The sequence below is a fragment of the Canis lupus genome, chromosome 3 (assembly GCF_048164855.1).
Source record: "Canis lupus baileyi chromosome 3, mCanLup2.hap1, whole genome shotgun sequence".
Lineage (NCBI taxonomy): Eukaryota > Metazoa > Chordata > Mammalia > Carnivora > Canidae > Canis > Canis lupus.
This window is the reverse complement of record NC_132840.1, coordinates 79,393,828-79,420,328: the sequence shown is the minus strand read 5'-3', so window position 1 is coordinate 79,420,328 and position 26,501 is coordinate 79,393,828. Positions and strand designations below refer to the sequence as shown.

General features: G+C 40.9%; 1 protein-coding gene across 4 annotated transcripts in view; it reads left to right on the top strand.

Moving 5' to 3' along the window:
- The window catches only part of SIAE (sialic acid acetylesterase), a 51,152-nt gene that overhangs the window by 15,649 nt on the left and 9,002 nt on the right, over window positions 1–26,501 (top strand). For all 4 annotated transcript variants that reach the window (XM_072822483.1, XM_072822484.1, XM_072822482.1 and 1 more), the window contains exons 2-7: window positions 1,064–1,225; window positions 8,990–9,165; window positions 18,082–18,220; window positions 22,329–22,506; window positions 23,669–23,778; window positions 24,332–24,465. In XM_072822483.1, the coding sequence (XP_072678584.1) occupies window positions 1,102–1,225; window positions 8,990–9,165; window positions 18,082–18,220; window positions 22,329–22,506; window positions 23,669–23,778; window positions 24,332–24,465 (861 nt within the window). In that variant the 5' untranslated portion in view covers window positions 1,064–1,101. The remainder of the gene's footprint in view (window positions 1–1,063; window positions 1,226–8,989; window positions 9,166–18,081; window positions 18,221–22,328; window positions 22,507–23,668; window positions 23,779–24,331; window positions 24,466–26,501) is intronic.

Here is a 26,501-nt window from a genome sequence, read left to right as displayed (position 1 = left end):
CTCATTCTCTGTCCTGCCTATCATTTTTGTTTAAAACCCTTAAAAAAAAATCTTAACTTTGTTAATTATTTTCTTCTAGGGATTTTAGTCTGTTTTGTTCAGACAAAATGGGACATAACTTAAGATTTTTTCCCCCCTTGTTAAGTTTTGATGAGGAACTCACTGAGATAATTTGGATAGATGCTTGTTATTAATAAAATACTTCAATATAGGCTGCATGTTAAAAATAGGAATGATCTCGTTAAAGTGAGTTCTTATTCAGTCTTGTTAGTGACTCTAGAATAGAATCTACAGTTTCAAGTGCTCTCTCTTGTTCTTTTTATATAATATAGCTTGTGAAATGGGTAAAATTGAGACGAAAGACCTCTGTTCTGACATTTTGACCTTCTGTTTCTCACCGACCTTATTTTTTCATCTTAGTTTATCTGAATTTACCTTGGAAGGAAGCAGACGTTGCAGATGTTCATAAATGCTTATTTAGAATTTTTAATGGATTGTAAAAAAAAAACACAGTAAGGGGAATTATTTGTGAGAAGTTGATACTGGTAGGATGGAAAGGGGGAAATAAAGGGTGGGGGGATAGATTCGGGAAGGCTGTGTTGGAGAGAGGCAGGTTTCTTTATTCTCAGCAACAAGGAGTGGGTGTGGTAATGGAAAGTAGGGAAAGGAAGTAGTTTATTTTTCTCATAAATACCATCTGTGGGGTGTATAAGAGGAGCATCTTAGCAATTTGTAGGTGAATGAAGTGTCAGGGCCAAGCCCAGGGCAAAGGCAGATCAAGAGCTCTGAGGGTGAGGAGGCTTGCGGTACATTGGTTGCCCTAGGTTCTTTGAGTTTTCCTTATTGGTCACCCTGTACTTTGATGCATATTGTTGGCAACTCTTCTTGTTGGGTTGCTTACCTAATTAGGAAGCATAAGATCTAGTTTTAGAAGATTAAAAGGACTGGATATATTCAAATTGGCCTGTATAAAGGCTTTATTATGTTCTTTGCTGTGTAACCAGATTCAGTTGGTGATGTATCTTCCAATGATGCTCTTCTAAGTGTTTGTTTTATATTTTAGATGTTGGTTTTCGCTTTGCCTCCTACATCAATAACTACATGGTGCTGCAGAAGGAGCCCGCAGGGGCAGTGATTTGGGGCTATGGCACATCGGAAGCCACAGTGACGGTGACTCTGTACCGAGATCAGGAAACCATCATGGAGAAAGTGACAAGTGTGAAAGGTAAGGGATCTCGCCCTCTGTTCAGCTTTTGTCTTCTTCCGCCACCTGGTGGATAATCTGAAAATGAACGCTAAGGTTCTGACTCAGGCTCTATCATCCATCCATGAAAGTTGGAGTATGTACTATGTGTGATGTCCTGAGGGTACAAAGAAACTCAACACAGAGTCAAAGTTCCTGCCCTCCAGTATCTCATGGAATAAGGGGAATGGACACCAAGTCATAAAGTGCAGTGTGATAAATACTATGATGAAAGTGTATGTAGGGTGTCATAGGATACGGAAGACAAATGTCTAATTCAGATTGGATGGTAAGATACGGTTTTCACAGAAGGTGCCTTTCGAACTGAATTATATTTGAAGGAGAGGCAGTATGGAGGAGTCCCGACAACCTAGGCTCTGGATCCACTGTCTGGGTCAGGTTGTGACTCTGTCATGTTATGACTATATAACCTCAGGCTGTGTTATTTTCTATCTCTGCGTCACAATGTCCTTATTTGTAAAGTGGAGACAATAATGATATTTAGGATTATTTCAAGGATTAAATGAATTAACACATGTAAAGTACTTAGGACAGTGCCAGGCACACAGTAAGCTGCCATCATCATCATCATTATTAATTTTATTAATAATATTAATATTATTAGCTGCCATTATTATTAATAATAATAATTTTATGTTTAGTCAGTCAAATATTTATCGAGTGCCAGTGTGCCAGATACTGTGCTAGGTACTGGTGAGACAGTGATTAGCAAGATAGATGTGGTCTCTCTCCTAAGGAAGCTTACAGGTTAGGGGAGGAGACAGAAAAATATTAAGCAATTACACATAAGTGTGTTAGGTGCCACAATGTAGAAGAGCAATGTGCCATGGAGTGCTTCGGAGAGATAATTCACTTAACCCAAGGTTTATCTTGAAAGATGAGTAGGGCAAACCAGGTAGGGGGAAGAGCCTGGAGGAAAGCCCAGAGGCACGAGTGAGCACAGGTTCTTGGAGAAAGGCGAGCAGGTTGGTTTGCTTGAACAGTGGGGTATGTGGCTACTGGCAGACGTTGGGAGAGAAGGTTTAAAATGTAGGAAGGCTTGTCTGTCACTGCTAAGGAGTGTATACTCTAGTTTGGACCGACTGTCGGATTTGTATTTTAGAAAGATTACTCTGGCAGCACTATGGAAAGTGGATTAGGGATCAGTAAGAGTAGAGGTGGTGAGAACTGTTAGCCAATTATTATGATATTCAGGCAAGAGACAATGAAGGCCTGACCTGAGGTAGTGGCTGTAGGCATGTTCAAGAAGGCTAGGACCAGAAGCCTCCAAGAGCAGACAGGTCCTACAAAGGATTCTCTGTCTAGAAGAGATTAAGCTGCATAACAGCATGTGGAGGAGCATAGCTGGAAATTACTGGATTAGGAGGCCACAGTCAGGGCTGGGTCAAGTGGAGACTGGATCAGATCTCCGTTAGAGGTAGTGGTAGAGTTATGGTGTGTTGAAGGTGAGAGGCAGGTCAGGAGGCTACTCTGGGGAGCAGTGGGGTGAATGTGGGAGTTGGTTTAAGTACTGACTTAGTTTTATATATATATATATATATATATATATATATATATATATATATATATATATATATGACCGGGAAGCCTGTGGAAGTGTTTTGGCCCTTGAAAACAAGGATTGCCTGATTAGTTCTGTCAATATCCAGTTCAGAGTGATCCAGATTCCGGTGCAGGCTCTTTGTAATTCATTTCCATTCAACAAACATTTTTAAATACTATGTACCAGCCTTAGATGCCAGGTGAGTGCCTCTAGTTCTTGGATTTCAACACTTTTTGAGGTAAGAATGTTATTGAGTGAAACTAAGAGAGTTAAAAGGAAAGCTTAAACTGATTGAGAAGTTGTTTGCCATTAGATTAAATGCTACTGGTGGCCTATAGGATAAACTGAAGATAGACTCAATTCGAGAGATGAGCAGTGCTCTCTTTTTGTGTCTATTTTAGAAATTAACAGCACAGAGAATAAATACTGGTAATCTCAGTAAATGATGTTGGTTTAGGAATCCAAAGAACCGCTGTAGTTTAAAAACAATAAATAGGATTTCCTTGGTGCTAATAATTAACATACCAATAAATATTTAGGAGACAGAGACTACATAGTACTGTAACGGTAGATACAGAAGATGTACATACATATATGCATATATATATACATATATACATATGTATGTGTGTATATATACACTTTATATATATTTGCTAGGCTCTCCACATTTGCTTAGTAGAAAAGAAAAGTATTTATTTTATGTAGATCCATAAATCTACTTATAGGGGCATCTTGCTCTGTTCTGCCCATATATATAGCATTTCAGTTTTCTTTTAACGTTCTTATGCATTATTTTTAGTTTGTTCCCCCTTCATGGGGATTGTAGGACCAAGATTTGGAGTGGCCAGAGATGAGGCAAGAGGGTAGGTAGTGACAACAAGGTGTAAAAGGTAACAATTAAGGGATGAGCCTTTCTTTTCCTTCATGGTGATAGTGAACTTGCTCACTTATCTATAGATATCAGTTGAGGGCTTATTGTGTATAAAACACCAAAGCCCTGGAAAATACAAGGAAGAATACAAATTGTGCCCATCCTCCAGGAACTCACTTTCTTGCTATCCTTTCACGTTTGGTACTTTTGATTTAAGCAGTGCTTCAGTTGCCTCACTGCAAAGCGATGTGTCATTTGAAGTTAAAATATCCAGCAACAGCTTAAGGGAACCAAGTGATTCATGGATTGTTGATGGTAATTTCACGGGAAAAGGAGTGGTTGTTATTGGTGGTGGGGCTAGATCTATTTCTTAGTCTCTCCACATTTGCTAGGTAGAGAAGAAAGGTATTTATTTTACATAGATCCATAAACCTACCGATAGGGGCATCTTGCTCTGTTCTGCACATGACGCAAAATGGGTAAAGTGTTATTTGGAGTAAAGGAGGGAGACATGTAGGAAATTTTATAGGGCACCAAGAAAATGCTTCTCAAAGGAAACATTCCAGGGTATATTGGAGGGTTGATTTCTATTTAAATTTTGATGAGGACTGGGGGATTTTCAGCTAGACTATCTCAAATTGTCACTTTGTCTCTGTTAATATTTAACTTATTACCTATAATCAATCCCCTGGGTGCCCACAACAAAATGGAATTAACAGCAGGAAGGTTTTTGTCCAGGACGACTGGCAATTAAGCTTTAGGAAAATTAAAACTTGAGGGATGATTGAGAATATGGGCCAGGTACTGGGCCTATTCAAACCATATTAACAAACAAAAACAAAAACAAAAACAAAACAACAAAAAAACCCCCAACCATATTAACAAATGATGCATGATGATTCTTTCAGACACAAGGAATAAAATGGAGGAGGATAGGGTGTATCCTCTCACTCTGAGGTACCTGAGGGATGCTTGAGGGGGTGGTGGTGATGAAATGAGAGTGTGTCTCGATTTTTCATCATGATTGAGGTGAGTAGAGATATTTTCTCTAGCTTAGAAAATTACAAAAAGCTTAAACCCCTTAGAGAAGCAAACAAAACAAAACAAAACAAAAAAAAACCCCTCCTGGTTGCAGTGTCAGCATGCACTGTGCTACACAATAAAATACCAAAAAAACTTAGGTACTTAAAACAACACACTTTTATCGTGACACAGTTTCTAGAGATCTGAAGCCTGGGCCATCACTCAGCTGGGTTCTCTGATCAGGGTCTCACAAGACTGAAATTAAGTGTTGGCTGGGCCGTGTTCTCATCTGGAAGCTTGGTTAGGGAATGAGCCGCTTCAAGCTCCTGTGGGCTGCCGCAGATTCATTTCCTTATGCCTATAGCATTCATGGAAGCATCTCTGCTGTTTCAAATCTCTGATCTCTAGACCTTCTTTATTTTAAAGGGCTCATGTTATTAGGTCAGGCCCACCCAAGGAAATCTCCTTTTTTTATTAACTTAAAGTCACCTGGTTAGGAACTGTAATTCCCTCTGCAAAACCCCTTTATCTTTTCCGTATAATGTAACCTAATCACAAGAATGACATCTCCTCCCTTATGCCATTTTCTGTTGGTTGGAAGCAAGTTACAAGTTCTGCATGCATTTGAGGGGAGGGGATTATACGAGGCTGTGACTTATTGGGTGTCACCTGAGGGTGTGTCTGCCATGGGATGCTCTAACTTAACTTGCATAAACAGTTTTCTCGATAGAAAAAATTTGCAAGCTTTTTTTTTTCTTCTTTTTACATTCATGTTTAACGGTGGTGGAGATGCACTTTATACAGAATAAATGCAGGTTGTAACAGGGCAGTTTGGGCACTGAGACTTCCAAGTCACTTCTGCACATCATTGAACTGATTTGCAGCTGGTGAAGTGCCAGGATTTTTGTGGGGGAAGAAGTGAACAGGGCTGCTTCTTCCAGCTCTAGGCTTTTTCTTTTGGGAAGGAATAGGTCATGGATAATTTTCCTTTTCCTCTTCTTGGCATCTGAGATTTGGCACAATAACCTGAAAAATAATTAACATCTGATGTGAACAGCCAAAAGAAAAAAACACGAAAGCACTTTATGACTAATCACGTCTTCAGACAAATTCTTTTAATGTTTTTTCCCTTTGATGATTTGTTCCCTTGATTTTGAGCTGGGGGTTGGTCAGGGAGGTGGAGAGAAAATGGAGAGAATTCTTCACTTGTGCCCTTGGCCGGAGTATGAAGAGAAGAGGGACAGGAAGAAATAGGCCACCAGGTACACTCACCCTTGGACATGGAAAGACAAAAACCTAATCAGTTTGCATGGCTTTCCTGTTGGTGTAACTCAGGGCTGGGGTTTACTCTCTGTCATTTACTGATGGGAGTGCCTAGCACACGGTAAGCACTCTAAGAAACTATATAATGAAGGAAGAACATGAATCTTCCCTGGTGGGAGAAGAAACAATGTGAGGAAGCAGAGATTTGAATGAAACAAAAATGAGAATTTACAGAAACCTGGGCCTGGATTGGAAGAGAGGTTATAAGAGAGCAGGTGATGAGGGCCCAGAAGAAGCTGTTGCTCAGAAGGCCCATCAGGACCAGCAGAAAGCCAGCTGGATGGATGGTGAGCTTCCAACTCTTCATAGTCAATGACTCAGTTTCATTATTTGGATTCAACCCAGTGGACTTGGTGGGTCAACACAATTTCTAAAAACCATAAGTGGATTTCATCATCCTGTGTCAAGCTGGGTAAACAGTTCTTTACCCAGCCAGCCCTGAACTGACAGTCAAAAACCAATGAGTTCTCCTTGGGAAACATGGTGACTTTTGCCTTTGTCAGCCTACCCTTGCCATTAGTTGGAGAAGCAGCCTTCACGGGGGGTTGCTCTCCTTCACATATACTTAACATGGGAGGGAATCCCCCTTGTTTTAAATGAACTGTTTCTGAGTTAGTTTGACCACTAGTTAGCTCTCTACGGTGGATCTGGTTTCCCCCATGTTCCCAGGCAATAACTCCACTTAACCCTCATTATTGTGCCACAGTTTAGTTTCCTTTTACTGAGGGGAGGGGAAAACTGCTTGAAACTCAGCAAACTTGAAGAGTAGGGCAGAGGAAGTTCTCCAAAGTCTTTGAGGGAGTTGATCATTCTCAGGAGGCAGTTCATGGGAATCAGGCTCAGGTCTGGATCCTGGCTTCTCTTAGACCCTTTAGGCGCTGGAGAGAGCTCACCCACCTGCTGTGGTAAGACCCTGTTGCCATCATCTCTTGCCCAAAGGTCCCTCCTTCCCCTCATTTGTCTTTTGGTTGGGGGGCAACACAAGCTTCCAGAAGCCCTGGCGAAGGCCATTTTCTTTGCTGGATTTCGCGGGTTGAGGCCATGTGTAAGTATCAAATGAACGGCAGTGGCTAGTAGAGTGTACGGTAGTAGAGAGCTAAAAAAGTCCTGCCCGAGGTTCTTTGACCACCTTGTCAATAAATGAGTAATGTTGGTGGCAGAAGGACCGAGCTCCAGTAAGCTATGTCAGTGCAAGAAGCCTGGAAAGACCTTGGCAAGACTGTAGTTGGGCAGATTGGAGCGTCTGTCTGCTCAGAAGCACGAGCCATATGGAGCACATCGCACCTGTGCGACACAATCTGTACTCGCTGCCCACTGTTTCCAAAACAGTGATTTTTCTGCTTTAGGTGAATTATACATTTAATATGTTGATGTCTGGCTATTGGTGATATAAAAACAATAGTGAGCATTTGGTCCTGGCTTTAGTTGACCTCCAAGGGATGGATGGGAGTAGCAACCTCAGTCGATTGTACTTTTGAGAGGAGCAAGCACGCAAGCTTGCGTGGACGCCTCGAGGCTTTTGGACATTTCCCTCAAGGCTCTGAGCAATCCTGTATGGTTGGAGCTTTTACTAGTCTCCTGTTGTGCATCTGGACCTCTCAGCCTTCTGCTTGGCTTCTGCTGATTGGAGAGAACTTAGCACAGAATCTAGTACATAGTAGGCACTTGGATAGTATTTTTATAATTATCATTTTTTTTTACAGGTTGCTGTAAAAACTTTAGGGTGCTCCATTTCCAGTTCTTACCATTCTTTCCCTTTGAATTAACGTTGATCTGAACAAGGGGTAGTGGAACAAGGGGTGGGCAGGGGGTTGGGGTGACTGGGTGACAGGCACTGAGGGGGGCACTTGACGGATGAACATTGGGTGTTATGCTATATGTTGGCAAATTAAACTCCAATAAAAATATACATAACATAAAAATAAATAAAAAAGAATTAACGTTGATCTGATGGATGCAAATTAGAGATTATTTTGTATTCTTTGGCATTATGCCAAGAATATTTATTTTACAACGATCATTTCTCTATTTTATTTTTCTCACTCTCACGTCTTCAACTTTGTTCATGTTGTTTGGTTCTCTGTGGCATAATTTTGCCATTCTGAAGATATTTTCCCTAAGTTTCTGAGTATGATGTTGGCAGTGGTGGTGGTATGAGTGGGTGAGAGGTAGGAAGGTGGTAGGGGGGTGGTTCCTAAGGAATATGCTATGAATCTCTGAAATAGGGTCTTGGATAGCTTTTCATCTCCCTAATTGAGTCCGAAAACCTTGAGTCTGGTAAATAACTCTGTGAAAATAATTAATTGGGCACGTCTAAATGTCTTCTTCACAGAGAGATTAATTTATATGCTCCTACTGCTTCTTTATATGTCACTCTCTGCACTCACCTGTGAGTCTGGAGAACTCAGACCCACTGGTAGCGTTAATCCTTGGAAGCAACATGGGGTGTGGGTGGGTGATTGATGACAAGGATGATACCATCAAGTAAGGGGAAGTTCCAGATTATAAATGATTTTCTCTAACCTGTGTTCACCTTTGATTAGATAATTTCAAATTTGTTTGGGGCCCTGTGTAAATCTATTGGGTTATGATTCTATTAATATTGACAGTTGGTTAGTTTAATAGGAATTTCTACTTTGCGTTTTTTTTTAAATTAAACTCCCTGAATTTTAATCTCGGTTTTTGTCTATTCTCATTTAGGATTATAGCTGGCTGATTTATTTTTCTTATAAATGCTTCAGTTACAAGGAAGGAGGGACTAGCACAGATTAAGCATAGAAATGCTGTTGCTTTTGTTATTTTGTATTTGCTTGTGTGAAATTTGGCCCATCTTCATATCTTTGAGTTCAGTCCATCACAATGACTGCGTTTAGCCACAAATGAGTGTGATGCATGGCAGGACTGGACTTTAATTTCATTTTAATTGATTGATTAATTCCTTGGAGCCTTTCAATGATTTCAGCACACTCTAATAGCTGGATGGTGGTACTGGATCCTATGAAGCCTGGTGGACCTTATGAGGTGATGGCACAGCAGACATTTGGGAAAACGAACTTCACCCTGAGAGTTCATGATGTCTTATTTGGAGATGTCTGGCTTTGCAGTGGGCAGAGTAACATGCAGATGACGGTTTCACAGGTAATTTACAGAATCTCAGTGTTAATAAATAATGTTGATGATGAAGAAGAAGAAAAAGAAGGAGGAAGAAGGGGGCAAGAATTTTTTTTTTTTTAAACCATGGACTAAGGTCTTTTCTAAGTGTGTGGTATGTAATAATTAATTTAACTTAATGAGGTAAGTACGGTTGTTCATCTCACAGATGAGGACACTGGTCCTCATCTAACGGAGGTTAATTTACCTACTTAGGTCACACAGTTAATAGTGGTGCCAGATATGAACAGGCAATGTGACTCCAGAGCCTGCTTTCTTAATCACACCTAGTTCAGTGTAAGGGTGCAGGGCACTGTTTTCTCTCCTTTCTGAGCTAAAGGCAGAAGCTGAAGCATCTGACGGTCAGGCGGATTTCACATCAAATTGAAAGATAAAGTAGATTACTCTTCTTTTTGATAGGTTTTAGAAGATGAGCTTCTGGAGAGAGCCTCAGAAATCAAAACAATTAGATTTTGTGTTAAGCTATGCGTCTAATATAATACATGTCTTTTGTTGTCATGGAGATTTAACAAATTGAGACTGAATGTTGGCTTTGCCTTTTACCAGTTGTGTGACTTGGAGCAAATCACTTTGTATTTCTGAGACTTTGTTTTCAAAATGTGCTTTTTAAAAACAATTGTGGTTAAAATGAATATAGCATCATATTTATCATTTTAGCCATTGCTAAGTATACAACTCAGTGGCATTAAATATATTCACAGTCCTATGTGTACCTATCACCACTATCTGTATGCAGAATTGTTTCTTCATCCCCAACATAAACTCTGTACCCCTTAAACAATAAGTCCTCCTTTTCCCCTTCTCCCAGCCCCCTGATAACTTCTTTTCTGCTTTCTCTCTATGAATTTGCCTCTTCTTAGTACCTCGGTTTTTGGTGTACCTCCTTGGCTGGATTTATTCATTCCTAAATATTCAATTCTTTTAGATGCTATTGTAAATGGAATCATGCAATCCTTGTCCTTCTGTGTCTGACTTATTTTACTAAGCATAATGTTTTCAGGGTCTATCCATGTTGTAGCATATATTGAAATTTTGTCCCTTTTTATGACTGAATTGTATTCCATTGTGTATGCCACATTTTGTTTATCCATTCTTCTGTTGATGGACGCTTGGGAGGTTTCTGTTTTTTGGCTATTGTGAATGATGCTGCTATGAGCATTGCTCTAGAGATATCTCTTCCAGTCCCTGCTTTCAATGTTTTTGGGTATATACCTATGAGTGAAATTGCTGGATCATCTGTTAGTTTTATATTTAACTTTTGAGGAACCACCAAACCATTTTTTCCACAGTGCCTGTACTATTTTACGTTCCTACCAGCTTTCTGCAAAGGTTTTGATTTCTTTAGCACATGTTACTTTCTGGCTTTTCTTAAATTAAAAAAATATTTTTATTATAGTCATGCTAGTAGATATGAAGTGGTATTTCATTGTGGTTTTGATTTGCATTTCCCTAATGTTTAATGATATTGAGTGTTACTTCATGTACTTATTGGTCATTTATATATCTTTGGAGAAATGTCTAAGTTCTTTGCCCCTTTTTTCAATTGGGTTGTTGTTGAATTGTAGGAATTATGTACATATTCTAGATATTAAACATTTTTCAGATCTTTGACTTGCAAATATTTTCCCATTCTGTAGGCTGTCATTTTTTTCACTTTCTCGAGTGTGTCCTTTGATACACAAAAGTTCGGTGAAGTCTAGTTTATTTTTTTTCTGTTGTCTGTGGTTTGGGTGTCATATTCATGAAATTGTTGCCAAATCCGGTGTCGCAATGTTGTCTTCTAAGAATTCTATAGTTCTAGGTCTTTGATCCATTTTTTTGAGTCGATTTTTATATATGGTATGAGGTGAAGGTCTAATTTCATTCTCTTGCAAATAGATATCCGGTTCTTCCAGAAGAACTTGTTGAAGACTGTCCTTGCCCCCATTGAACTCTTGGAACTCCCAACTGACCATATATGTGAGGGTTTATTTCTGGCTTCCTATTTTATTCTGTTGGTCTATATGTCTCTGCTTATGCCAGTACCATACTCTTTTTTTTTTTTTTAAAGATTTTATTCATGAGACAGAGAGAGAGAGAGAGAGAGAGAGAGGCAGAGACACAGGCAGAGGGAGAGGCAGGTTCCATGCAGGGAGCCGATGTGGGACTTGATCCCGGGTCTCCAGGCCCAGGCCTTGGGCTGAAGGCAGTGCTAAACCACTGAGCCACCTGGGCTACCCCTTACTCTTTTAATTACTGTAGCTTTGTAGTAGGTTTCAAAGTTGGGAAGTATGAGTCTTCCAAATTTATTCTTCTTTTTCAAGATTGTTTTGGCTATTTAGGGTTGCTTGCAATTCCATATGAATGTGAGGATATACTTTTCCATTTCTGGGAAAAAAGGCTGTTGGAACTTTGTTAGTTATTATGTTGAATCTGTAGATTGCTTTGGGTGATGTTGACATTTTAATGGTGTTAAGCCTTCCTGATATGAAGGGATGTTTTCCCATTAATTTAGATCTTTACTTTTTTCAGCAATGTTTTACAGTTTTCAGTGTACACATCTTTTACCTCCATTGCTAGATTTATTCCTAAGTACTTAATTCTTTTTAATACAATTGTAAATAAAATTTCTTTCTTAGTTTCCTCTTAGCACTGCTCATTGCTGGTGTATAGAGACAAGTGATTTTTGCATGTTGATCTTGTACCCCGAAACTGCTGAATTAGTTTATTCTGGTAGCTTTCTTGTGGATTTTTTGGGTTTTCTAATATAAGAGCATATCATCTGTGGATAGAGATAGGTTTACCTATTTGAATGCCTTTTATTTCTTTTTTCTTATCTAATAGCTCTGGCTAATACTTCTAGTACAATATTGAATAGTAGTGATGAAAACAGACATCCATGTCTTGTCCTGGTTTTAGGAGGAAAGCTTTCACTCTTTTACCACTGAGTGTGATGTTACTTGTGGGTTTTCCCATAAATGCCTTTTATCATATTGAGGAGTTTTCCCTCTATAAAAACTGTTTTTTTTTATCATGAAGGTATGATGAATTTTGTTAAATGTCTTAGAATTAGTTTTCATGAGTATACTACAATAGTGATTATATCTGACCTAATTTACAGATTAAATTATTGTGTTTGTTTCTAAAAGGCCTTTATAAATTGAAAACTGCTGTTCAAATATAAGATATCACCATTAAAAAACTTTTTATTTTAAAAAGTTTCAAGCACACACAAAAGATATTTATATGCACCTATATACTCATCACTTAGATTGACAGGTGTTAATATTTTGCCATATTTGGTTTATCTATTTGTGTGTGTGTGTGTGTGTGTGTGTGTGTGAACTATCTCAAGGTAAGTGGTAGACCTCTTGATGCTTTAATTAGGCATCATATATGAAATTGATATATATTCATATGTCAAATGAGTATGTTTATATATGATTTTTTCTTTCACAGAAATAAATAATAGGCTACTGATGACTCTTTTTGCTCACCTTTTTCATAACTTAGGATTTCTTTAGTTGGCATCCATTCTTCTTCTTCTTCTTCTTTTCTTCTTCTTCTTCTTCTTCTTCTTCTTCTTTTTTTTTTTTGGCATCAATTCTTTTTTCTCTGTTTCAGTCATGGTCTTTGAAGGTGAACAGTTCTTAAATTTTGAGACCTCACATATTTTCTCCTTTATTATAACTATGTAGGGACTTCCCTAGGCTCTATGTACCCTGCTAGAATGTTGGGTGGAAGAGCACTGGGTAGGCTTCCAAGGGAGTACATGGAGAATTGAGTGGGATAGGACAGTGGAATGCTGACTTGCCAATATGGTGGTCAGCGATGAAAGTCACTTTGAAGAGTTCCTATCTTTGTTGCTATTAGAGAATGGGTCTCCTCTAATAGACTATGAGTGAGGTCTCTTCAGTAAAGCTGTATAAAAAAGGACACTCAAGAAGTTACTGAGGGAAGCACACCTCTTAGTTTGGTATTCTAGCAAGGCAGCAGTGGTAGAAAAAAAGCCGTGGTGCTATATGTCTTCAGCCCTCAGCTTTCTTTTTAAGATCAGCTCTACTTTCTCAAACACAAAAACTGTTTAGAATAAAGAGAGAGGATATCTGGATAGGGTACCGTGGGATGAGTGCTTTGGGCCTCAGAATTGTCATTGTTTCATTTGTTTGGTGGGAGCTATCTGATTTAAAATAAAAGTAAGGGAGACCATTGTTGTTTCATTTAAATTGGAATCAGGGTTGGACAGTGGATTAGCAAGTTCATAGACATATTGAAACTCTGTCAGCTTAAAATATTGCTGAAAGAGGAGTAAAGATTTTTTTGTGCAATATCAGAACTTTAGAGATTTAAGTTCTTTGGCACATTTGAAATCGGGATTGATTTTCTTTGCTCATCTGTATGTTCTGATTTTTCTATAATGAGCATCAAATAACTATAATTTTTAAAAGCTATAAAAACAAGAAACTGATATTGACTTAACTAATCTCTTAAATATTTATCAAAGGCTCAGTTTACAATAAGGACTCAAGTTATAGAAACAAGAATCTTAGGAATAAATTATTTAATTTACATTATGGGTTGGCGCAGATATGTTCTGCATACTTTGATTTGTTTCCTTTAATAGGCTAAGAACTTGAAAAGATTATTATCTCTCCAGTTCTTCCTCTAAAACTTAATTTCTTCTCAAGTTGATTTTTATTTCCCTGACTTTCTCATATTATCTACTTCTCAATTTTTGAGAAATACATATGTTTGAGATTTAAAAATCTCTATGACACTATGATCTCAATTCATTTATCTTCAGATTATGAAATTGAATCCTTTCACTTACTTTATGATTTCTTGTTTTGCTTCTATTGCTTCTACCCGATTGCTTTTTTTCTTTTTCTTTTGTTAACCAATTACTAAATAATACTACTAAAAAGATCCTACTCTGGACATATCTACTTCATTTTTTTATTAGTTTTGTAATTCAGAATCTAAATTCTTGTGTTTATGGCTTCATAACTGATGTGTTATTTACTGTTGTTTCCTGCCCTGCTTAAATATATGGACAACTTTGAATTTAAATGTTTATTAAGGTGAACTTTAACTGTGTTCCCTTTTAGTGCTAGTGAATGGAAGCAAAATTGAAGTTTTGTATCTTGAGAGAAAGCATGGTTTTGTATAGAAGTGGGATTGCTGTTAACTCACTAAGGAAAACAGTACTTTCCTTAATGCTTTAATTGTAGTTTCCTGTTTGCACAGAAAGGCATGGACCAGATGTATTTGTATCTATACAGTCAGGTTCTCAATAGCAGTCTATGCCAGGGGATCGCATCCCATTTTCTGTCAAGCTAAATCAGATTTTGATATTGTTAAGAGTGAACACATTCTCTCTGACTAGAATTTACTCTTACGCATCTTGTGCATTAGACTAAGGATACAAGCTCTGAGATACAGGGAGATAGAAAAAAAGATTCCTTCTGACACAGCCAAGTGTTCATTTTTTATTTTTTTGTTTTAAATCATGCACTTAGTTTGTAAGACAGCATTTTAGGTGCTGACGGTATCCAAAGCCAAGTTTTCCAGTCTCTTAGCACTATGTAGAACTTTGTTTTTTGATCAAAAAGATGCTTTATATGACTCCTCTTTTATCCCTTTTGCTCCTTTTCCTCTAAAGACTCCCAGCACACAAGACACACACACACATACACACATGTACATGCATGTGCACGCACACACACATGTACACACACATGGTGTCTCTCTCTTCTCTTTGCCCCCCTCCACATGACTTTTCTGAGGAGGTAAGATTTCTACTATAACCTACCACTCTTCACATTCAAATGAAGGAAATGGCAGATTGTATGCCCATCTTGTTGTTAGGGTAAAGTGGAATTTTAAGATTGAGTGTTATTTATAACGCTGAGTGAGATGTGTATAAATGGAGAAAAGTCTAAACGTTCATCTGTTGCCTCCTAAGTCAGGGTAGGTCTTAAGACTTGGATATTTCTAGCTAGGCTTAGAAGAAGATGGCCAGTGTTAGGAAACCCAGTTTTCAATATCGTGGCAATCCTGACATTCCTCCTTTACACGTAGAGAAGTCAAAATCCAGAAGCAAAGGGCTGGTACCATATTACAATAAAAGATTCATGGGAGTTATGATGGCTGGCTTGTTTATAGTTATTCCCTCTACTTTAAAACTGCTCAGTTATACTGTAGTAGGAGAAGGGACCGCAACGTACAGAATCCAGATTCTTTTAAGTAGAGCTCCCCGCGTGTCCCCGGCGCACACACACATACTCTCACACACATGCCTTGCTCCCTCATGCAGACCCCATGCCAAGATTCTTTGAGGAAAATAGATTCTTGACGTTTCTTCATTAATTCAAGAATGTGGCATAAAGGTTACAAAATGAACACCGGCGAGCAGCTGCTTTGATGGTGAACTGGGGGTCCCTGGAGAGGCAGTGGGTCTCCCTCTCAGCCGCAGCAGCCTTAATGACTTCAAATACCTTGGTATTCATTTACATCCTCATTTAAATACTTGGTAGAAAAATAATTACACTGAGGTGTTTGATGAGATGAAATTTGATCTCAGCAGATGGAGTAAGGCTTCCCCTTTGATCAGCCGGGGAAACCAAGTGTCATTTAAATGAAAATCTTCCTGAAATCTCTTTATTCCTAAATTCACTGCCAATATCCCCGAGGAAGCGCTTCCAATCGAGAGGGCTTGGTGACACTGGGAAAGGACACCAATTTCAGAAAGAATTGTCATCAGGTAGAGCAAGAATCGCCCCCCACCCCAGCACCACCCTTTTTAACACTTGCTGTGGCTTTCGAGTTTGGGCTTGAAACAGTACACAAATGTGAGTTTGAAAAAGGGACTTTTTCCCAGCCCGGGGTTGGGATCCGGCTCCATGTGCTGGTAAACCTAGGACCGTGTCGGCCTTGCCCTGCTCCACGGGGCTAGCAGCGGGTCTCCGCGACCCGTCGCCGGTTGGTCCACACCGCCTGCCCACACTGGCATCTCACGGAGGCACTCGAGTTCCCAGTCGCTGCGGAAGCCCGTGTGGGTGGAGAGAAAGGAAGGCGGTTTCATCTCCCGTTTCCATGGCAGCAACGTAGGATCCTTAGCGCTCAGAGCAGAGCTGATTTCTAGGGAGGTGACATTTTACAGGTACTTGCTGCTGAAAAATAATTTTCCTGCCAGAATAGACTGTGGAGCTCTGTAGCCTGTTTTTACTCTTTTGCTGTTTGTTTTACAGTAGGCTTGCCAGGCAGGATTCTGAACAAACAGGTCTGGATTTCCTATGGAACTTTCCGGAGACCGTATATAATCTCTGTCCTGCTAGCAGGAAGGCCTGTAACCCTGACCGGCTAGAGCTGCTGTCACCCAGGGGGCATTTCAAGCTGTGGCTCCCCACCCCAGACATTTCATTTGCAGCTGGCCCGGCTTATTGGCCGCAGCAGGCTCCGTGGCAAGTCAAAAAAAGTGGTGCAAGGGGCAGCCTCTTTCAATGAAATGCCCTGTGGGGGCCACCCTGGCTGCTCCAGGGTTTCTCTCCACCGTGGGCTGGAGGGCCAGCTGTATTCCCCGTGGTGGGTGGGAGGGAGATGGAGCCAGCTGCACACTCTGTGGCTAGAGGCCAATGGAAAGAATCCCAGCCTCCTGCGCCTCTCGCTGTGGCAGTTCTGTCAGCTGGAGCTCTTCTTGTTCCCTGAGGCCAATGATAACTGGGCTTCCTGATGCTCCTGTTAGCCCTTTGTTTTGGGAAAACCAGACGAGGCCAGGGGAGTAGAGAGAAGATGAGGAAACACACACACACACACACACACACAAATAACAAAACAAAACAATATATTTACAATACATTCTTTTTTTTAAAAAATTTTTATTTGTTTATGAAAGTCACAGAGAGAGAGAGAGAGGCAGAGACACAGGCAGAGGGAGAAGCAGGCTCCATGCACCGGGAGCCCAACGTGGGATTCGATCCAGGGTCTCCCAGATCGCGCCCTGGGCCAAAGGCAGGCGCCAAACCGCTGCGCCACCCAGGGATCCCTGCAATACATTCTTAAAGAAAAAACTAGCTGCAAAGTCAGGATGGGAGGAAATAGCACTTTTGAGTAAGCTCGTAGAAGAATGACTAACAAAGAAACCACTCAGTAGAGCTCATCCTCATCCAGAAAAGGTCCAAGCCATTGCTGTCATGCTCTTGGCAACTGGGGAGGTTTTGGGAAGGGATTTGGGAAAAAAGTGGTTTCTTTGGATGGATGCTTTTCTTTGTCTGGTTCCTTGGGCGTGCTCTCAGCAGTCACAGCGAACACCACCTTTCAAACTGCCATGCGTCCCGTGCTTTTCTTGGGTGATGTGCCAGGATGAGATGAGAATATAAGCATTTGAGACTTTTTGTATGTTTCAATCCTTCTACAGTTGTGTTTCTCAGGTGTGTTCCTTTGGAAGACACCTCTCTCATGTGCTGTGGATTACACAAATCTACCTCCCCCCTGGCCTTTTGGGCTCCATTTTGAAAAGAAGTTAATGCTAAGTTTATATCATCAGATACTTTTTCTGAAGTGAAGTATTTTAGTTTTTTTATTTTAGTTTTAAGATATCACAGTGGTCTAATTGGTAGTTGACCTTCAGCCTAGACCTCATCTAATTCAGACTTGCTCTTGGAGATCTCACATTTCACTGTATTCCTGCTTTCTTCGGGGATGTGGTTCATCATGGTCTTTGTTCATCAAGGTGGATCAAGCTGACTCAGACAAGCCCATCTCTGGTTTTGGTTATTTATTTGATTGATCTTGGTATATGAAGGCTCAGTAGGAGGTCAGAGGGTTGGCAGTGTTTATTAAGAGTAGGATAGTTGACCACCCACTAGGTGGGGGTAAGAAATGACATTGCTGTTTCTTTTCTAGATATTCAATGCCACCAGGGAGCTGGCTAACACCGCAGCCTATCAGTCTGTCCGTATATTCTCCGTGTCACTCATTCAGGCAGAGCAGGAGCTGGAGGATCTTGCTAAGGTTGACTTGCAGTGGGCTAAGCCCACCACAGGTAAGCGATCGCTGGAACATGAGCCATCTCTTACATGATGGATCAGTGCCCTGGGTGGAATCCGTAATCCCGGATTCGGTTCTGATCTATTTATCATGATCCCACCATCCTTTTCCTCATTCCTTGTTGACTGGCCACCCGATTCCTGACAGTAGCCATTTCACGTTCCCTCCCAAGATCCCACCAGTGACTCTTCCGTCTTGTTATGAGCAATGATGCTTCCTTGAGCTTCACTGAACACACTGAGGCCATGCAGCATGAGCTCCGCCAGCGTCTCTCCCCACTGCCTCAACACGCTTCTCCTTTCTCCCCCTTCCTTTGTTTCTGTGTCTGAACCCAACTGACTGGTGTCCTTTCAGGGCTGCTTTTGATGCGGGGGCCACCCCCTCCATGGCCTTTCTTTTACCCCTTGAGCTCTGGTCTTCCACGCCCCTGTCCATTCAGCATTGAATCTTTATTTCCTGCCTGTTCTGTGTCAGGCTTTGTGTTGGGCCCCAAGGATACAGCAGTGAGCAGGACAGGCACAGGCCCTGCTCTCAGATTTAGTCTTTCTTTTATTCTAATGAAACAAAGCAAAATGAAACTTAACAAACACCCTTCTCATGATGCCTCACCTCTTTCTGTCGCTTTGTTAAGCTTTCCTAGAACATCTTTTGTTCTCATTCTCTTCACTGCCTTTCCATGTGTTCTTTGTAATTTGGTTTCTGCTTCCATCTCAACAACTTGTTCACCTCAAGGCTACTGCTGCTCTTCCAATTATATACTGGATTCTCTGGCCCTTGACGCTGCTGACCACCGCTTTTAGAAACTGCATGTTCAAAAAAAAATAAAAATAAAAATAAAAATAAAAATAAAAATAAAAATAAAAATAAAGAAACTGCATGTTCCAGGGGCGCCTGGGCGGCTCAGTCAGTGGAATGTCTGACTTGATTTTGGCGCAAGTTGTGATCTCAGGGTCCTGGGATTGAGCCCCGTGGCTGGCTCTGTGCTCAGTTGGGAGTCTGTTTGGGATTCTCCCTCTCCCTCTGCCCTAATAGAAAGCACTGTTGCTTTCTTTCTCTCTGTCTCTAAAATAAAGTAAGCTAATAAATAAATAAATCAGTCTTAAAAAAGAAACTGCACACTCTTCTTGGCTTGCATGGTCCTCTTCCTAATGCTTCTCCTCTGACTTCTCTCTCTCTCTCTCTCTCTCTCTCGTTTTTCTTTCTTCAGTCTCTTCCTCCAGATGTGGTCCCTTGTGCTTTTTCTTATCCCTTTTCTTTTTTTTGTCTGTACCTGCTTTACTTTGGTAATCTCTGCTCCCACATTTAAAAAAAATTTAAATTCAGTTAATTAACGTATAATGTATTATTGATTTCAGGGGGTAGAGGTCAGTGATTCATCAGTCTTATATAACACCCAGTGCTCATCACATCACACATCTTCCTTAATGTCCATCACCCAGTTACCCTGTCTCCCCCAACCCCTCCCCTCCAATGACCCTCAGTTTGTTTCCTGTGATTAAGAGTCTCTTATGGCTTGTCTCTGTCTCTGATTTCATCTTGTTTTATTTTTCCCTCCCTTCCCCTATGATCCTCTCTTTTGTTTCTTAAATTCCACATTTGAGTGAAATCATATAATTGTCTGTCTCTGATTGACTTATTTTGCTTAGCATAATATCCTCTAGTTCCATCCACGTTGTTGCAAATGGCAAGATTCCATTTTTTGATGGCTAATATTCCTCTATCCATTCATCTGTTGATGGACATCTGGGCTCTTTCCACAGTTTGGCTATTGTGAACATCGCTGCTATGAACATTGGAGTGCAGGTGCCCCTTTGGATCACTATGTTTGTATCTTGGGGTTAATACCTAGTAGTGTAATTGCTGGGTCATAGGGTAGTTCTCTTTTTAACTTTTTGAGGAACCTCCACACTGTTTTCTAGAGTGGCTGCACCAGCTCGCATTCCTATCAAAAGTGTAAAAGGGTTCCCCTTTCTCCTCATCCTCACCAACATCTGTCATTTCCTGTCTGCTCCCACATTTTCAAGTGTTAATTCATTCAACAAATGTTCAAGAGGCTGCTGTCTGCTAAGCACTGTTCTGAATGCTTGAGGAGGGATGGCAGTGAATAAGACAGGCAAGAACACTTGATCTCATGGAGCTTGCATTCTAGAGTGGAGGAATACAGGAAATGAATAATAAAATCAGTACATTATATACAAAGTGTCTGATACTACTCAGTATCACACTATCTGAATTCAGGCACTGATTCAATTTGGGTAAATTTTTAGATAAATCTTTTGGCCTATGAACTTTCCCTATATGTTACCCAAAACTCAGGAATCCATTAGATTTGGATAATACATTATACCTTGCTATCACCTCCCTTTCACTCTAAATTTAGAGACCAAATACATTGTTGAGTATCAAGGGATAGGGAAGATGGTGAGCAAGCTAATGAGACAAAAATACATAAATAAAATACATAAGGGAAGGGGGTACAGTAGGACTGTTGGGGCTGGGACAGGGTTGTGGTTTTCAGGGGGTAGAGGTCAGTGATACATCAGTCAGTTGAGAGTGGCCATGGAGGTCCCAATTGAGAAAGGTGAGGCATTGCAGGTATCTGAGGAAGAGCCCAGTAGATCATGGCGCTCTCATATTCTAAATTCCTGCTGCCTCTCCTACTATTGTCACATCTCTGACCCTGGCTGGGAAGGTTCTCTGATATTAAGGACTCGTGATTAGATGGGAGCCACCTGGATAATTCAGGACAATCAAGGTCCTCAACCCTGGTCACACCTACAAAGTCCCCATAGCCATGTAAAGTAACATTTCCACAGATGGCAGGCATTAGGGTGTGGACACTTTCTTTTTTTAACTTTAAAACATTTTTAAAAATTTATTTATTCATGAGAGACATAGAGCACGAGAGAGAAAGAGGCAGAGACACAGGCAGAGGGAGAAGCAGGCTCCATGCAGGGAGTCAGGCGTGGGACTCAATCCCAGGTCTCCAGGATCACAACCCGGGCTGAAGGTGGCGCTAAACCGCCGAGCCACCTGGGCTGCCTGGGTGTGGACACTTTGGATGGTGGGGCTGCCTTCCATGCATTCTCATTCCCAGGCATTTCCAAGTGGCTTTCTGGCTTTCTGCTTTCTTTCCTCCAAGATGTGACTCCCATCTTACCTTCTGCTGTTCTCCTTTTGTGGTCTAGGCGCCAAATACTTTCAATATTTTTCCTGCTCTGTATGCCTACTTACATTGTTTCTTCTGCCTGGAATGCCAGCTGTGTACCCCCACCCCCTATTTACCTTTTCCTTCTACCTACCCATCAGTAGATCCCTCTTGACACCAGCTACCTACAGCCACCCAACACCAGCCAACAGACATTTACTGAGACTCCATCAGGTACTAGACATGGGGGAAGCAGAAGTAAATAAGATAAGGTTCCTGCCTTCGAGCAGCTAATAGTTTAGGGGGGTAAGGGAAACACTCTGCATAGAGTGTTATGGAAGCTCAGGGGAGGGGGTCAGTTTTATTAGGCTTTTTGTGATCTGCCTTTCATTCACTATCCTTTCTTTTGCTGTTAAAACCCCTTACTACTTGTTTGTACCCCTGGAAGCACTTAACCATATTTTGCCGTATATTTTATGCAAGTAAATGTCTATTTTTTAAAGAATTTATTTATTTATTCATGAGAGACCCACAGAGAGAGGCAGAGACACAGGCAGAGGGAGAAGCAGGCTCCCTGTGGGGAGCCCAATGTGGGACTCAATCCCAGGACCCTGGGATCACGCCCTGAGCCAAAGGTAGACACTCAACCACTGAGCCGCCCGGGTGTCCTGCAGGTAAATGTCTTATTCTGTAGAATGTCTGCTATGAGGAGAGCTTCCATGTCTCTCTCTATCTCTTTATTTACTGTATCTCAACCATCTAGAAGTGCCTGGCACCTAGAAGGTGCTCAGTCCATTTTATTTCATTCGAAATGGATTTGAATTCCCAGTATTACACTCTCAACTTTTTGAGTACCTGTATTGTTTGGATCTTTTGCAGTGCCAATCCAGTGACTTATATGTAGTTGTAGAACTACTATGTTTCTGACTCATTTTCTTTAACTTTTCCTGAACAGAGAACTTAGGCCATGGAATTTTCCAGTACATGTCAGCAGTGTGCTGGCTCTTTGGGCGTAACTTGTATGACACTCTGCAGTACCCCATTGGGCTGATCTCCTCCTCGTGGGGTGGGACACCCATTGAAGCCTGGTCATCTGAAAGGTCGCTGAAAGCCTGTGGCGTTCCTACACAAGGGTAAGAAAGTATCCTGCAGTCTGGGAAAAATATCTAGGAAGTTTTATAAGAGAGAAGGATCATGGTTTTTTTTGGGGAGTCAGGTATTTGTGGAGTGTCCAAATATGTACTGAATGTATATAACTTAGTCCTTGGACATGTGAGATGTTATTTCCACTGTCATTAGCACCACACTTATCTGAGAATATGTCAAGATGCAATTATGATCCTTTTCCTTAATATTAGTAATAGCTAATACTTACTGAAAGCTTCCTCTATGTTGGATACTGTTGTAATCATTTTATATGTATTAATTCACTTAGTACTCCCAACAACCTCTAGAAGTGTAGATACTATCAACATACTGTGGATAAAATCCCAACACTAACAGCAACACAGAGATTAAAGTATGGGAACTGCTTTCACAGATGCTGTTTCATTAAATCTGGGAAGACCCATGGGGGAGGATTGGGCTCTTGGTGTAGCTCTTGGTATAGACATACCTGTGGGAGAGGGAAGACGTTCGGCTTTGGAACTGAGAGAATGGCCTACATAGAGTGGGAGGGATCTAAAACCAGGCTTTCCAGATCTCTGAGGATGTCAAGGGATGCCACCAAGTGTGTGGGGAAGTGGGCATTCTCATATACAGCTGCCATGAGTATAAACTCACATATGTATCTTTCAGAGAAATTTAGGAATGTGTTCAAAGCCTTGAAAAAATGTGCCCTTTGACCCAGCAATTCCATTTCTGGGAATTTATCTTAAGAACATAATTAAGCCTATAGGCAGTGATTTTCGCTATAAGGAAGATAAGCAGAAAGCTTAAAAAACATCCAAGTGTCTATCCACTGAGTACCAGTTAAATAAATTTATTGTCTGCCTGAGACACAGATAATAAAACACTCCTCCTCTCTGGTTTTAGTGACTTCATCTGGAAACTGGGATGGCCCCCTCTGAACTCCTAGAAAGTTGACTGATACACTTATCCTGGAAGAACCAGGATAGATATGAAAGTTGGAGGCTGTTCACATATTTTTGTGTGAAACAGTGTTTCAATCTGATTCTGTGTTGCTTTCATCAGAATTTTATGCCAAGCAAAAGCTGGATAGATACCCAGTTTAGGGATTGTCACGTGATCAGTCACTAGCTCTCTCGTGACACTTGCACATCTTATCAATTGTAGGTTCACTCAATCTAATTCTGTGACTGGTCCCAGTAACCACTCTGTTCTCTGGAATGCCATGATCCACCCACTGCATAATATGACTCTGAAAGGGGTGATATGGTACCAGGGTGAGTGCTCATTTTGCTGTTTCTTCATTGTATCAGTTAGTTTTTGCTGCATAACAAACCACCCCAGAACTTAGTGACTTAAAAAAATAACAGTCTTATTCAGCTGACCATTTGGTGGATTATTAGGGTAGTTTTCCTGCATAGACTGCTTTAGTTAATTTCTGTTGGGATCTTTTATGTGCCTTTGGCCACCTGGCAGGTGTCTGGTGGCTAGACAACCTAGGATGGCCTCTCCCTTCTGTCTGTTGACTGCTGTGGCATCACAGTACTCAGGTGGCCTCCCAGCCTTGAGCAAATTGGTTTGACTTCTTTATCATTTATGTAGCAGTCTCAGGGATCCAGTGTATCAAGAGAGAGCAAAGTCCAAGGCTCTTCAAGCCTTTGCTTGCCTCCCATTTGCTGAGGCCCCCCTTGGCCAGAACAAGTCAGAAGCCCAGTCCAAAGAGACCGTAGGAAGGCCCACTCTCTAAGGGTATGGATAGAGGTTGGGGAGCAATGTGTGGTTGTGTTTGCATCCCCCCCAAACTCCTCTCATGATCTGGACTGTTTTTAGGGGAGTCCAATATGAATTTTAACAGGGATCTGTACAACTGCACATTCCCTGCACTCATTGAAGACTGGCGCCAAACCTTTCACCATGGCTCCCAGGGGCAGACCGAGCGCTTCTTCCCATTTGGATTTGTCCAGGTATGTGTGGGGAGGGAGAAGGGTTGGTCCATTGGTGTGGGGGTATGTTGTGCAATCCATAGTCCCTTTTTTTGCCCTCATAGTCAGCTGGTTGAGAACTGAGCATAAGACTCATCTCAGTTCACTGATGGGGCAAGTACATCTGCAAAAAAAGGTTCAAAAGTGGCTGATGCTTCTAATTAAAAAAGGAATACGTGTTCATTAAAGATATTTAAAAGACAAGCAAAACGAAGCTGAAACGATTCTAATTCCTCAATCCTGAAGTAAGCAGACCTCTTCTGCTCATGTGTTTTTTGTAGGGGGATCCATACCATGGCACTGTACCATATCTTGCTTTTGCTCTTAATGTCATATTGCGAGCAGTTTTGCATGCCAATAAATATTAATCTTGAGCACAACTTATAATATTGGTTGTTTTCTAATTTATTTAACTAGCTCTCAATAAATGGGCTCTAAGATTGCTTTACACATCTTGCTTTTCTAAGCAGTGGCATAAGTTTATTTTCTTTGTGGCTAAATCATTGTATGCATGCTTAATTCTTCCCATAGGATAAATTCCCAGAAGTGAAATTCCAAGGTCAGACTGAATGCTGTTTAAGGGATTGAACCTGTCCTCAAGTTCCTCTGTAGACATTTATGAATTTGGATAAACTGTGTACTCTTAGCAGCTATGTGCGAGAATGTTCACCTCCCCACGCCCTCCGTAACTCGGTGGTGCTTCTTCCAGCCCCTACAGTGAAGCTTGCTCTCTCTCCCAGCCCCCTGCACGTGCTCTTTGCCTGGAGCATCCTTTGTCTCCCACACTTTCCTGGCCAACTTCATCCTTTAGACCCCAGCCAGGATAGCAGGTTAGGAAGCCTTCTGTGAGTATTCAGCATCTGGGGTAGGTACCTCCTTTCCCCAGACGGGAAAGGAGCACCCTGTCCTTCCCCATTTTACTTGCATGTTGGTTGCACCCATGACCATGTTTTCCTGGATCACACTTATGTCCCAGTATCTAACTGGTCAGCAGTCATTAAATATGGCCTAACACGTGAATGAAAAGAAAATATCGAGGGAAATCATACTTTGAATTAGCGGCAACTAGTCAGAAAGATTCTGCTCTCTAAAAGGAATAAATGTATTTAACCAAGTTCATAATGGTGTGACCTTACCTGTTCATATGGCCCTTCCAATACCTGGACTTCTTAGCAGGGTGGTAGTTCTGACTTCCCTGCAATCTAGGAAATAAAACAAGTAAGGTGTTAGAAAAATGGGGCCCAACTCATGGCATAATAATGGAATAGGCTTTAATATTTGAATTGGACACACATACTTCCAGATGTCTGGCTCCGCACCCACAGATCCCTCCTGCTCACCATCCTCACGTCTCTTCCACCCTGTCCTATTTCACCGTACCTTTTTTTGGATAAAGATTTTTTTATAGACCTCCTTTCCACTTATAATTATGTTACAACCATGTTCTTTCGCCTTTCTCACATTTGTTTTGACTTTGAAACAGGATGATTCTACTCATTATTATCAAAATAGCAAGCCCTGTCATCAGTTCTGTGTTTCTGTTGGTGGAAACTCCATTTGGACTTTTGAGGTTCTTTTTTTGTCTTTGCTGTGTAGATGGTGATTTGAATGTGACTCCAGCCAATTCTAACTATGTGTCGTATGCTTATTATATGCCATGAACTGTGTGAGGTGCTAGAAATAGAGCGTGAATCAGAGACCTGGTCCTTGCACTTATTGCCTTACCATTTTGTGAGACTAGGTCCCTTAGTCTCAGGGCTTTCACTGGCCATCATCGACAAAATCATGTTGGTTGCTTGTGGAAAACTGGGAATACAAATGTATACCTTCAAAGAGAAATACCAAATATGACATAATAATGGTTCAGTGCATGGATCTAGAGCTAGCCTGCCTAGATTCAAATCCAGCTTTGACACCTCTCTGGCTGTGTGATTTTGAGCCAGTTATTGAATAGGAGGATTATTATTTGAAGTATTATTTTTTCATTATTATCTTCCTTATTATAATTATTATGTGTG